This window comes from Pinus tabuliformis, chromosome 1_2 (genome assembly GCF_031772625.1).
Source record: "Pinus tabuliformis cultivar Carrire ecotype Pingquan chromosome 1_2, CPIR1, whole genome shotgun sequence".
In the NCBI taxonomy this organism is placed as follows: Eukaryota; Viridiplantae; Streptophyta; class Pinopsida; order Pinales; family Pinaceae; genus Pinus; species Pinus tabuliformis.
The window spans coordinates 107,452,907-107,466,934 of record NC_142298.1 but is presented as its reverse complement, the minus strand read 5'-3'; the positions used below and the strand labels follow the sequence as shown (position 1 = coordinate 107,466,934).

General features: G+C 37.0%; 1 protein-coding gene and 2 pseudogenes across 1 annotated transcript; all 3 read right to left on the bottom strand.

Moving 5' to 3' along the window:
* Window positions 1-8,828: 8,828 nt before the first annotated feature.
* Window positions 8,829-9,722, bottom strand: LOC149204728 (protein NRT1/ PTR FAMILY 7.3 pseudogene; annotated as a pseudogene).
* Window positions 9,723-10,960: 1,238 nt separating this feature from the next.
* On the bottom strand, window positions 10,961-12,112 carry LOC149204727 (glycolate oxidase-like). The gene is made up of 5 exons (XM_089397192.1): window positions 12,084-12,112; window positions 11,623-11,747; window positions 11,502-11,539; window positions 11,271-11,348; window positions 10,961-11,089 (listed from the first exon to the last, which is right to left on the bottom strand). Exons 1-5 carry the CDS (start codon window positions 12,110-12,112, stop codon window positions 10,961-10,963), a joined length of 399 nt encoding a protein of 132 aa, XP_089253318.1.
* A 477-nt stretch (window positions 12,113-12,589) lies between these two features.
* Window positions 12,590-13,820, bottom strand: LOC149204726 (protein NRT1/ PTR FAMILY 7.3 pseudogene; annotated as a pseudogene).
* Between the last annotated feature and the right edge of the window lie 208 nt (window positions 13,821-14,028).

The following is a 14,028-nucleotide window of genomic DNA, read 5'->3' as shown; positions in this document are numbered from 1 at the left end:
TTCATCATTTCTTTAAGACATCACAGGTAACGCAATAAGGATTTGCAGGGTAGAAAATTGGCAAACATCCAGACATTTTCTTTCAAATCGCATTGGGTTTTGTTAAATAACATAATTTTCATTTAACATTCTGGAATTCACCACATACTCTTTGTTCGAGATAAACGTTCAGAATCTAAGAGGAATTAAATAGATCTATGCAGAAATTTTGAAGTATGCATGTCATCTGGATTGAGCAATGAGAAAAGGTATTAGAAAAACTGTGGGAAGAGGCAAGAGATATGAATATATTTGCTTGGTCAAGTAAAGTCTGGGTGACCTGAAGCTTTGAAGAAATCCGAGTATGCTCGAGCCTTCCATCTTTCGCTTCTTCGAATGGTCTTTCCTTCTGCAAACCCTTGAACTGGGTTCAAATCGAGTATTTTCAGTGCGTAAAACTATCGGCAGTAAAGAACAGGCATTGGAGGACCTATTATCTACTATACACTGAATGCTACTCTAATCCAAACATAATAAACTAACTAGCATTTGCACCTTATGTTGCAAAGGAAACGCCGTAAGGCATAGAGTGGGGAAGAATAGTGACATGTGAATGGGCATTGTTGAAAGCAAGGGTGGACGATAATGTGTATTTTGAAAATGGGTATTTTGTTATGGTCAACCTAATGCATTCATTAATTAGATGACAACGAAAAAGTTTCGAGCCCAGGCTGAACCATCAAAAATCTTTCTACAAGACTGAAATTGCCTAAATGATTCCTCAATTAATGGAAATAACCGTTTCCCTCCTCAGATACCTAAAATACGTTGTAGGAGACCGATTTTTCAAGTAACTTAATATAACTAGCAACTGCCCCAAAAAGTGCAAAGAGAGGTCGATTACAGACAAGTTTTTTTATGTACAAAGTGTTGAGAATGGAGGATCTCAGATTAGACTTTAGTTGGACTCTATTGGTTTGGGAGATGTATCATGTGTTACCATTTGTGCATATTATGGGCATAAAGTTTGTTATGATGATGGAGATTATTTTCAACCAGTGGTGGGTTGGCAACAACTTTTGCGAATGCCTTGGGTAAGATTCCATCTTCTGGATAATGGAAATTCCAGTGTCCATTTATTCTATACTAGAGTGCAATGATTGTTGGCAAAGCTAAAGAAACTGTCATCAATGTATAGAGCCAACGTAACTCATAGTCATCAGTTTTTATCCATACAGGGCTATGATTATAGGTACCAGCCATTTGAGCAGGTAGCCGGTGTATTTGCTAAATAGGGATCATGTTATCCTCATGGAGTTATTGGTTGTGCTTATAAAATATAAAGTAGGATTTAGAATCGACTATTTGGCTAAATGGAATTTTTGATAAGTGCTGGACAATTTTATCTATTGTGTAATCATCCAAAACATAGAGGCTAACCGAAGTGGATGCTTCAGTGGAAATTGTGTGGCCCTTGCATTATCTAGGTCCTATACAAGCAAATAACAAAAATAACATCAAGTAAAATCCATCTCTAAACCGTAAAAACGTCAACAAACAGGGTAGTACAATCCATCTCTAAACTGAAAAAACATCATCAAACAGGGTCCAGATGACCGTTAGCATGAAAAAAAAAATCATTTTACAACAAATACCTACATATAATCAAAATCATTGTATATATTAGGATCTCCATCATCAGTATCACCCTCTAAGCATTAAAATAAGATAGAAAAAAGGGTAGCATCTCAAGTCAAGATTTTGTTTTAGTGATGGGTACATTTTTAGTAGGGTTTTGAGAGAAGAGTTCATCAACCAATGTCACTAACACTAGTACATAGAGATCTTAGTGGTTTTGATTAATTACTACTTCATACCCTCATACATAACAAAATCCAACGGAAATGTCACAATCCCCACAATCTTGAGATCTTGAAAAAGGTTGTCAAATCTACTAAATTTTGAGTGAGATCTAAAATTTTATTTTCTCCATATGAAATTCAATGAGGTTAGAACTACTCTCAAACATCCAAATTCATTTCATGGTAATGTTATGAATTGCATAAGCAATACTGAAGCCATAGGCTTGAATATTAGGCTACCCCACTCAAAAATTCTTGTTTTTTTCTAAAAAATAATTACGTTTGGAACATCTTTAATCAAATTGTGCAGAATTGGCCAGTTTCGTACCTAACCAGCCAGTGCAATACCAAACTAGCCATTTCCGGTTCCAAACCTCAAACTAGACCCATTTGGGTGTCAAAAAGATCAAGCCGGCTGATTTCACCAGTTCCAGTCTGGTTCCAATAACACTGGTTCTATGTTATTCAAGAATTTTGAGCAATACCCTGTAGTTATCATGCATGCATATTTATGGTAACTACTATGCTTTTTCTTACCTTTGTCATTTCGCTGACTCAAAGGCTACTCTAAGTTACTAATAGAGACAGTTCTAAAAGATAAGGCTTTGAGAACCTTGCTTTAGTTGGTGGAGGCTTAGTACATTTTCTTCTGAAGCTTTGGCCTCAAACTTGAGAGCTACTTGTAAAGCATTCTCCAAAGCATTTATACTAAGCAGGTCCATTTTTCTTTGGATATTTTGGTTGAGAGTCCTCTGAGAAGTGACTCGAGGAACTTCCATGTTCATCACCATGGACTTGAAGCCATAAAAAATATTGTTTGATGCCTTTGACCAGGTACTTTCCTTACGTGAATCCATTGCTTCATGATTTCCTCTGCTTTCCGCTTCAGGTATAACCTATCTTGCATTTCTTGCTTGAACCATATCAAATTTTGTGTAGGAGGTGAATTTGAGTTGACTAAGTCTCGTACAAGAGCCCACCGCCATGTTAAGGGTTGGTCGCTCCATATTGACATCTTTTAGCATCAACTTTTGTGCATCATTCAGTTGTTATAATTGAAAGAAGGCTTCTCGTACAAGAGCCCACCACCATTTTAAGGGTTGGTCGCTCCATACGGACTTCTATTAGCATCAACTTCTGTGCATCATCCAGTTGTTACATTTGAAATAAGGCTTCTAGGGTTTCCAGTGAAGCATCCAACACTTATATTTTAGGATTGAAAGCTTCATATATAGTTCATATATCAGTGATGTTATTGTCCCATAATACCGTAAGACTAAAAGATTCATATCTAGTTTGAATTTCGATGATAGCACTGGCCTCACATTCTGCTGGACTCCACATTTTCTAAAAGGCTGGCAACATATTTTGCATTTTAGATGCAATTGTTGGTTTTCAAATATGTCTTATACATTATTTTTATTGGACTTCATGCCTACAGAGATATTTACTGTTGGTTACTTCCCCAGCCATGATAGAGAAAGGAGCCCAAACACTTGTGAGGCTTCTTCCTCTGCATAGGTGGTGTGTCAGAATGGGTGCTCTTTTTGGTAGACATTTGAGTAACGATCTTCCACCGATATAAGATTCTGGTATGCAAGTATAATTTGAACATAGAATTGCCTACATGAACTTAGACCTGAACATTGCCAGAGAATAGAGACTTCAAAGCTAGTTCTTCAAGCGCATGTAATATAGATTCATTTAGAAAAAGGATGCATGAAGACAATTATAATGTTGATGACAAACTTTGATCACCATATTGAGGAACTAACTGCCCGAGCCCTACTGGCTTGAGAGTTTTGACAGGGTTTGTGTCTGACTAATATAGTCAATGAAGGTGAGTGTTGAATAGGTTCTGATTGGACCACAAAACCATGATGAGTCTCAATGATTCCTTAGAAAGGCATCAACCAAAACAATGCAGGAATTACACAAGCCTTTCTGGATGCTCTCTAAAGAAACATGAAACTTCTCATTGTGTTCAGCAACATTTCTATTGAAGGTCAAGTTGGCTCATGTAAAGCAAGGGAATTTTTGCATCTTCAACAACTTCACATTGTCAAAGGTAGCTGTATTCTCTTGTCCAATGTAAGAAGAGAAAGAACACTTACAATGCAATATATTCATAAAAACATACTAAGAAATGATAGTTATGAAGACAGAATTTGAATTCAAATGTGGATACCATACAATATAGAAAACATTTGGCCCACAAAACTACAGTTCATAAAATTCAGGAGTATACATATTATTAAAGCAAAAACATGCACTTCAAATTTATTGAAAAAAATAGGTATGTGGATAGTCCACACTAATTTTATAAAAAATTTTAATGATTGGATAACATAAACCCCTACAAAAATGCTCAAAGGTCCGTTGAGCCTTCTGATGCAATCCCTTCAAGAAATGTATTTCCTTATCATACACTATAAACTGTACGAAACCCAACAAAAAATAGAGTAGCAGGTCTTCTCTAAAGAACATTATATTTATTATTGAGATTATTACAAGTTTGATTTTAAAAATTTGATAGCCATCACACTATTTTCTTGTGCTTGGTGGGCGTATGTATTTGTTTGTGTGTGTTGTGATTCTACTTTTGATAATGCAGGTCATGTAACCTATTCTAGGTGTTCTGGAAGTAAGAAGGATATGCACAAACATTAAGTACACCCTTTCAAGTTGAAAAATAAAAATTAAATAAGCACATAGCAAATAGAGAATATATGACTAAATACCTAGTGGAAGCTACTTATTTAGTATGTTGGCTCGGTTGGCATGCTTCATTTGAGTGTAACTTTGTTTATGAAGGTCTAAGCAGGCCTTTAAGGTGCAGGCAACAGTGTCCCAACTACAAACGCAATCTCCTCAAGACTTCACACATGAACAAAATAGACAAACCTCTCTAGGCATCAGCAGCAACATAGTAACCTGAAATCTCCCATGGCTAGCTCCTAAACGAGGGAGTAGTGACAGGCATTGGCGGGACAGGGAGAAGAAATGGGCAAATAACATATTCATTGGTGGCTTGAAAGTTAAAATGCATTTTCTTAAGAATTCTTTAGGGTTTCTTGGGAAGATGATTTTTTTGGGTTAAAATTGGATTTGGTTTGTTTCAGTTTTGGACAAACAACATATTGACCATACGAATCCCAACTGTACCGAATTACGCTGAATGTCAGAATCCTATGCTTTCTGCCACCTTGCTACCAATTCACTCAAAGCATTTTCTTTTACAGACCTTGTCGATTTCACAGAAAAGCGCATCCATGAAGATGGAGGCCCTATTTCCTTCCGTTGTTGATTTCTAATCTCGTTTTGGCGAGCCCTTTTACGCATTAAATAATTATCCCTTGCTTCTGCTCGCTCTACCAAAATCAACTCCCAGTCCAGTTCAGACATTTTCCCAAGCTGCTCCCTATCTTCATCATCTTTGAATAAATCACTTCCTATGGATAATTCGCTATCGGAATCATCACGACGACCCCTGTCATCATCATTCTTTTCGCCAGAATCAAATTCTTTTTCAGGGGCATTCTTAACCCAGAAGACTTCCTATTTTCTGTCCCAACATCATCTGAATCATCGTCATCAATGTATTTCGAGTCACTGCCATCATCTGAATCAGAATCTTCCAATCTCCCTTTCGCAGGATGTCGGTTTTGCTTTCCATCATTAGTAGATGTTCGACCAGCTGCTTCTAGCAGCAAATGCTCCAGTTCAGCCACAACTTCTTTTTCCCCTCTAAACACCCATGCCGATTGAATAGTCCTTCATTCCCTGGCTAGAGCAGAGACTGCAAATACCACTCCTCAATAGATCTTCAAAACCTAAAACCTACTGTCCATCAAACAGATTAAAATTGTGAGAGGAAAACGACACCATGGAGCTTAATAAATGTACATCACCGAAATTACGTTTTGTAATACATGGTCCTTACAATGAAACGAACATTACTATCTCAATTAGTTCAAAAGAACCCTTAGACCTGTAAAGAAAGCACATTGAACATAGAGATGGAAAATTTCAAAAATATTTCTGAGCCAAATTCTTCATATAACTGAAACATTTGAGAAGTACACATATCAAAAACAAAGTATGCACAGAAGCGTGAGAATATAACAAACCCTAACTATACAATTAATACTGACCAAAAGTCATAGAATAATAAATAGCACATGAAATTCAAACCAAGTAAAATCAAAGTCCTACCAGAAATCTAAATATTGCCCTTAAGAAAATTTTATATTCACAATAAAAAAAAGGGCGTCACAGAATAGGCAACGAAACTCTAAACGACCAACTCAAATTTATATTAATGTAAGTACAAACATTGACGAAACTGTGCAAATGTAAGCTACCGAAAGAATGAAAAGACACCAGATTTCTAATGGAGATGAGAAACAGATACAGAACAATTAATGATTGAAAAAACTGAACTTTCTACAAGAAAAGAGTTAACAAACATTGTCACAAAAACCGAGTTCGAGTAAATAAATGGAATTTTATCTTATTGTCTGAAACGATAACTACCTGAATCCAAAACATCACCGAATACACAAACATTATTTTCAAAAAAAGAAAAAAATAGATCTCTCAACAAAAGTTGAAACTCTCCGGATTCCAGCGAAATTAACTGGAAAGTGGTGAAGAACGTCTAAATGAGCGGCACAAAAATACACATAACATCATATATTAACATATACCTAGCTTACCTCAGATGAAACAAGGCCGAAGACCGGACACCTGAACTTGTAAACAGACCAACTCTGTCTCATGAAGCCCTAGCTTGAATACCTCTAGAGGAAACATCCCCGAACAATAACTCTGAAGAAAGAGAGGCCATTGGGTTGGAAGACAAAAGCACAGTGTGAGGATCAATGATCAAACTTTGTTCAATTGTCTAACACCACAAATCCACGGTCAACAATAGGACACGGCATTGGCTGGGGCAATTCATTTCAAAGGGAAATGCCTTACGACGTAATTAGCTAAAGGTATAGTACCTAAACAAGGGAGTTTGTGGAATCCATAAGAAATTCATAATATGCAAGCAATTGAAGGGCTATCTTTGTAAAAATATAAAGAACAACCATGCAGAAACAAATTGAACCACTTCACATCCTGCTCACAAAATCAAACTAAACAATTTTTAGTCCCGTGCCTTTTGTTTGTGGATATCACAATGAGACTTTTCAGAACATTAGATACCTCAGTGTCAGACAAGGGATGAACAAAGAGGAATCCCAGATAAAATGGAGACTTCTGACTTATTTTAAGTTTGATACATTATAGGTGCTAAATGCTTTTTCTAACCCTAGCGTCGCTTCTGATCCTAAAAGAATTCCACAATGTTATGATTTTTATTCAGAGCTAAGAAAGTGTTAAAACATGGGTACAAACTCATAACGTTAAAGAGGAGTATACCGTGAATATAAGATTTATACCACTTGTCTACCTAGTCCTGTCAGCAAATCTAAAATAGAATTAATTTTCACTACCTATTTCGAATGTCAGACTCCCTCCGCCCAAGTCGAGGTGTGTCCACAGTCAGTGCAATTGCCTTAAAACCAACCCTCTCTACTCTTCTAACAAGTTGTGCAACAACATTCCTATTCTTGTAAACCTGCCAGCAATGACATCTAAATTTTAACACCACTCATACATCCACATTTAGTAAACCCAACGTAATATCACTGATCTTACCATTGGTTTAGGAGCCTATAATGCAATTGGCTGGATATGAACTCAATTACATCTCAGAAAACATGGGAATACAATCATATCCATGTCAAGATCTCCATTTAATGTCACAAAAGTTCCTTGTTGTTGATCTCCATTGTCCGAGACACTTCTATCTGAGCTCTCATCATTTTTTTAAGGCAAAGCCATCCAACTCTACCCGAACTGGAAGAACAGTCTCCATTGTCGTCTAACTGAATATTCCTGGTATTAGGACCATCATTTTTTTAATTTAAATTTTAAATTTTAATAACTTCTTATATAATTTTTGAAGATCACATATCCTAATAAGCATTTTTCAAAGTGATAAATAATTTTTAATTTTGATTGATTAGTTTTTAAAAAAATTCTTTGAGTCAAAAGTTTTCTTTCAAACACATGGTCCAGATAATTCCCTTCAATATTGTCGAATCATCTTGTCATGTGTCATAGAATCCTTAAAATATTTAACATTTTAGATGATAAAAAATTAAAGAGACAGGCACATGCTTTTTCTTTTGAACTTCAAGAGAGCAAACCCTCATTGATTTAAATACTTTTGAATACCTCATTGGTTTAAATACTTTTGAATATAAACTTGATTACAGAGACTTTTTCTTTTGAACTTCAAACCCTGATTGATTTAAATACTCTTGAATATAAACTTGATTAGAAATAAAGAGATAAACTAATGGCTTTTTCTTTTGAACTTCAACAAAGCAAAGATTTATTGATTTAAATACTCTTGAATATAAACTTGAACTTGTAGTAAGTGGTTGAATCCATGTTAGCCCAAATTTCATTATGTTGGAATCTGTGAGAACTTGTAGGAAGCAGTTGAATCCATGATATCCCCAAATTGCATTGCCATGGAATCTGTGTGTCAGAAATATGATTTAAATGTTTGTAAGCGTAAGAGAACAATTAATTAAATGCACTAAACTTCTGAACAAATTAATTTATTGTTAGAACTCTTTCACTATTAGAATCCACTTTACAGTGCATGAAGTTGGTGTAGCAGTGTCACCTTCAATTCCTGTACCTTAGATTCTATCAGCAGGGCCTCTCTTTTTCTTTTACCCCTCTTCGCCTTCAATGACGATTGGGTGCTCTCTCTGTTCAAGACCTTTCAGGCCAGCTCTTCGAAGCTTTTTAGCTTACAATAAAAAGGTTCAAAGTGATTGTTCTAGTTTATAGATCCACCTTACAATAGTAAGCCCTTGCATCCATACACAGAACCCTGCGAACGAAGGAGGAAAACACTTATTTAATATGAGCTAGTTCTTCGTCCTCAGTAGATTCTTTGTAAACTGCAATGTTGGTATAGGATCTGGAGCACAAAATATAGACAATGAAGTCAATTGATGTGAGGGCTGCTAATAACAGGTAGAAGCGATCCATGTGCCCCTTGTTCAGATTGCCTGGTATCCAACCCGGTCTATCTTCCTTCTTTGTCACATACATTACGACTGTCACCAGCAAACTGCTCACATAATTGCCAAACGATATTGAGGTCATGCACAGGGCACTTCCAAAGCTTCGGAGTGCATCAAGGGCCTGACTATTGAAAAATTCTAGCTGACCCACATACATGAAAACCTCTGAAGCACCGATTAGAGCGTACTGAGGAATCTGCCAGAAAATGTTGAGGAAGCTTGGACTGTCGGGTATGATTTTGTTCTCTACTTATTTCAGCTGATAAATCTCAACTACAACAGCAACAACCATGGCGAGCATACCCACGATCAACCCCACTCCCATCCTCTGTGGCTCGGTGAAACCCTTTGGATTGCGTGTGCCCTTATAACCAAAAGGAACTAACACCCGCCTATATAAAGCTATCCACATTGCAACACTGAAAATATCAAACATGGACATTGCAGCAGCTGGAACATTGGAGCTACCCAAGGAGGTGTTCATTGTAGCACCCTGCTTCACAAACAAAGATGCCATTTGTGTGCACACCACTGAGTAAATGATTGCACACAACCAGATAGGAAGCAACCTCAGGATGCATTTTACTTCTTCCACTTGAGTCACTGTGCAAATTCTCCATGGACTTCTTTCCTTTCCTTCCACTTCCACTGTGTCATTATCTGTTTCTATTGCTGCCTTGTCAAGGAACCTTAAAACCAATTCAAGTTCAATATAATCCATCCAATATGGAAATAAGAGAAAAAATCTAATTGCATTCATAAAGATGGTGAAAAAATAGATACGGGAGCTGAAGGTACATCCTTTTCAAATGACTATGTATTAGCTGAAGGTACAGTAGCTAAACAGGGGAGATTGTGGAATCCATAAGAAACTCATAATATGCAAGCAATTGAAGGGCTATCTTTGTAAAAAAAATAAAAAACAACCATGCAGAAACAAATTGAACCATTTCACATCCTGCTCTCAAACTCAAACTAAACAATTTTTAGACCCGTGCCTTCTGTTTTGGTGTTAAATGGGTAATCAAATGCATTGGTGTGACAATATGCATATTTTCAGCTTACAAGTTGGAAAAAGGATACAGAGTATTTCTTGAAAAAGGATACGAAGTATTTCTTGAAGATGTAAATCATAATATGACTCATCACAAATAATTTTTCTGAGATTCAGAAGGTCACAAGCAAAGGCAGGAACTCAACCCCAAGATTTCTCCAGGTGCTTCTCTATCCATTTTCATTCTATTCAAACACAATACTGAAGAATTATTTGAAATATCTCTCTACCAGGACTATTACAAACCTTCCAACTCAATGATCTGTCAATTTGACCTACAACATATGATGCCAGTTCAGAATCCGCTGTCTGCAAGAAAAAACCAACTTAAGGAAGAAGTCTGGACCTTGAATATAGGAAGAACTAAAAACAACATCCTTCTATTTAAAGAAGTCATAAAATGGAATACATGCATTCCCCATTTTCCGAAGATCCAAACCTTTGAAATTATTTAAGGTAAGATATGCAAGCAATGCGAATCTACATTTTTGACAAAGAAAAATCAATAGAAGTCAAAAACAATCATGGATCGAGAATTGAATCTCAACACAGAGGTGTGCCTTACTGTCTAGCATGTATGAGTGGATATCACAATGAGACTTTTCAGAACATTAGATACCTCAGCATCAGACAAGGGATGAACAAAGAGGAATCCCAGATAAAATGGAGACTTCTGACTTATTTTAAGTTTGATACATAATAGGTGCTAGTTTTTTTTTCTAACCCTAGCATCGCTTCTGATCCTAAAATAATTCCACAATGTTCTGATTTTTACTGAGAGCTGAGAAAGTGTTAAAACATAGGTACAAACTCATAACGTTAAAGAGGAGTATACTCTGAATATAAGATTTATCCCACGTGTCTACCTAGTCCTGTCAGCAAATCTAAAATAGAATTAATTTTCACTACCTATTTCTAATGTCAGACTCCCTCTGCCCAAGTCGAGGTGTGTCCACAGTCAGTGCAATTGCCTTAAAACCAGTCCTCTCCGCTCTTCTAACAAGTTGTGCAATAACATTCCTAATCTTGTAAACCTGCCAGCAATGACATCTAAATTTTAACACCACTCATACATCCACATTTAGTAAACCCAATGCAATATAACTGATCTTACCATTGGTTTAGGAGCCTATAATACAATTGGATGGATATGAACTCAATTACATCTCAGAAAACATGGGAAGAAAATCATATGGGTGGAAATGATAAACTTACATAAAGTTGAAAAAAGCGAATGCCTGGTCCAGTTGAAGCAACCTCTTCAACACTTGATGTAGCCCATGAAGAAAGCATCTACAACAAATATGTCCAAGCCTCAACTTTTTATCAACACAACAAACTATTTCAAAACCCAAAATCATTATAATTTCTTAAATCCTTAATAGCTAGAAGGAAATTAAAACATTCAGAAGATTGATCCCACAAAGAGAAGACCGATGCCCAAACCATTACAGTTCTAGCAGCTCTTGCAGTAGCATACTCTCCTGTAAAATATGATGGATTCACTTTCAGAAAATATATGCATCAAAATAGGATGTTAATTGCAATACAATAATCTAATGCATACCTTCGGGATGAGCCATCTTTTGCATGGCAGTTGGAGCAATCAAAATAGGCATTGATATCTTGAATCCCAACATAGTGGTACTAAGATCCACCTTTGTTACATCAACCAATATACGGGGACGAAACCTGATACATACAACATCAACCAAAATCTTTGTAATAATGTCAATTCCCCTGATGCTTGTAATGAAAGAGGTGCCATAATGTTCAAAAGTTTGGCCCAAGACAGGGTGACTAAAATTGAAAATTATAGCTATTCAATGTTTATCTAATCTGATTGCAGTCATAAAGATGGTGAAAAAATAGATACGGGAGCTGAAGGTACATCTTTTTCAAACCCTGATTGATTTAAATACTCTTGAATATAAACTTGATTAGAAATAAAGAGACAGACTAATGGCTTTGTCTTTTGAACTTCAAGAAAGCAAAGCTTTATTGATTTAAATACTCTTGAATATAAACTTGAACTTGTAGTAAGTGGTTGAATCCATGTTAGCCCAAATTTCATTATGTTGGAATCTGTGAGAACTTATAGGAAGCAGTTGAATCCATGATATCCCAAAATTGCATTTCCATAGAATCTGTGTGTCAGAAATATGATTTTAATGTTTGTAAGCGTAAGAGAACAATTAATTAAATGCACTAAACTTCTAAACAAATTGATTTATTTTTAAAACTCTTTCACTATTAGAATCCACTTTACAGTGCATGAAGTTGGTGTAGCAGTGTCACCTTCAACTCCTATACCTTAGATTCTATCAGCAGGGCCTCTCTTTTTCTTTTACCCCTCTTCGCCTTCAATCATGATTGGGTGCTCTCTCTGTTCAAGACCTTTTAGGCCAGCTCTTCGAATATTTTTAGCTTACAATAAAAAGGTTCAAAGTGATTTTTCTAGTTTATAGATCCACCTTACAATAGTAAGCCCTTGCATCCATACACAGAACCCTGCGAACGAAGGAGGAAAACACTTATTTAATATGAGCTGGTTCTTCGTCCTCAGTAGATTCTTTGTAAACTGCAATGTTGGTATAGGATCTCGAGCACAAAATATAGACAATGAAGTCAGTTGATGTGAGGGCTGCTAATAACAGGTAGAAGCGATCCATGTGCCCCTTGATCAGATTTCCTGGTATCCAACCCGGTCTATCTTCCTTCTTTGTTACATACATTACGACTGTCACCAGCAAACTGCTCACATAATTGCCAAACGATATTGAGGTCATGCACAGGGCACTTCCAAAGCTTCGGAGTGCATCAGGGGCCTGACTATTGAAAAATTCTAGCTGACCCACATACATGAACACCTCTGAAGCACCGATCAGAGCGTACTGAGGAATCTGCCAGAAAATGCTGAGGGAGCTTGGACTGTCGGGTATGATTTTGTTGTCTACTTCTTTCAGCCGATAAATCTCAACTACAGTAGCAGCAACCATGGCGAGCATACCCACAATCAACCCCACTCCCATCCTCTGTAGCTCGGTGAAACCCTTTGGATTGCGTGTGACCTTATAACCAAAAGGAACTAACACCCGCCTGTATAAAGCTATCCACACTGCAACACTGAAACTATCAAACATGGACATTGCAGCAGCTGGAACATTGAAGCTACCCAAGGAGGTGTTCATTGTAGCACCCTTCTCCACAAACAAAGATGCCATTTGGGTGAACACCACTGAGTAAATGATTGTGCACAACCAGATAGGAAGCAACCTCAGGATGCATTTTACTTCTTCCACTTGAGTCACTGTGCAAAGTCTCCATCGACTTATTTTCTTTCCTTCCACTTCCACTGTGTCATTATTTGTTTCTATTGCTGCCTTGTCAAGGAACCTTAAAACCAATTCAAGTTCAATATAATCCATCAATATGGAAATAAGAGAAAAACTAGTATAGGGTACAGTAATTATCATTTAGACATAGAGATGGTGAACTAAATAATGAGCGGAATGGAAAGGGTGCTTATATGGCTAGCATATTCATGTTGGGTTACGCATACACATACCTTAATCCTTCACTGTGCAGTATCTTTCGGCATCCGCTGATTGCACTTTCTGTGCTGGGTAGCTCGTAAAGGTCCTTATGAGCATTTGATGGGCGTTTCAACCTCCATTTCAGAATCGCTGCCAAAAATACTTGGGCGAAACGAGTACAAATATTGATATAACAGCACAATGCTACGCATGCAGGGAAGAAAGACATGAAGAGTCTCTGCGAAGAGTCTCATCGCCAGCAGAAGAGTCTCATCGCTAGCAGGCAGTCCTTGCGAAGAGTCTCATCGCCAGCAGGCCAGGCCTGGCCTTTCATGGCCCATTACCATGGAAAAAACCCATTTCTCTATGAAAAAAACAGATTAAACGAATGGCAGAAAACACTCCAATCATCTAACACATATAATCAATGGCTCAGG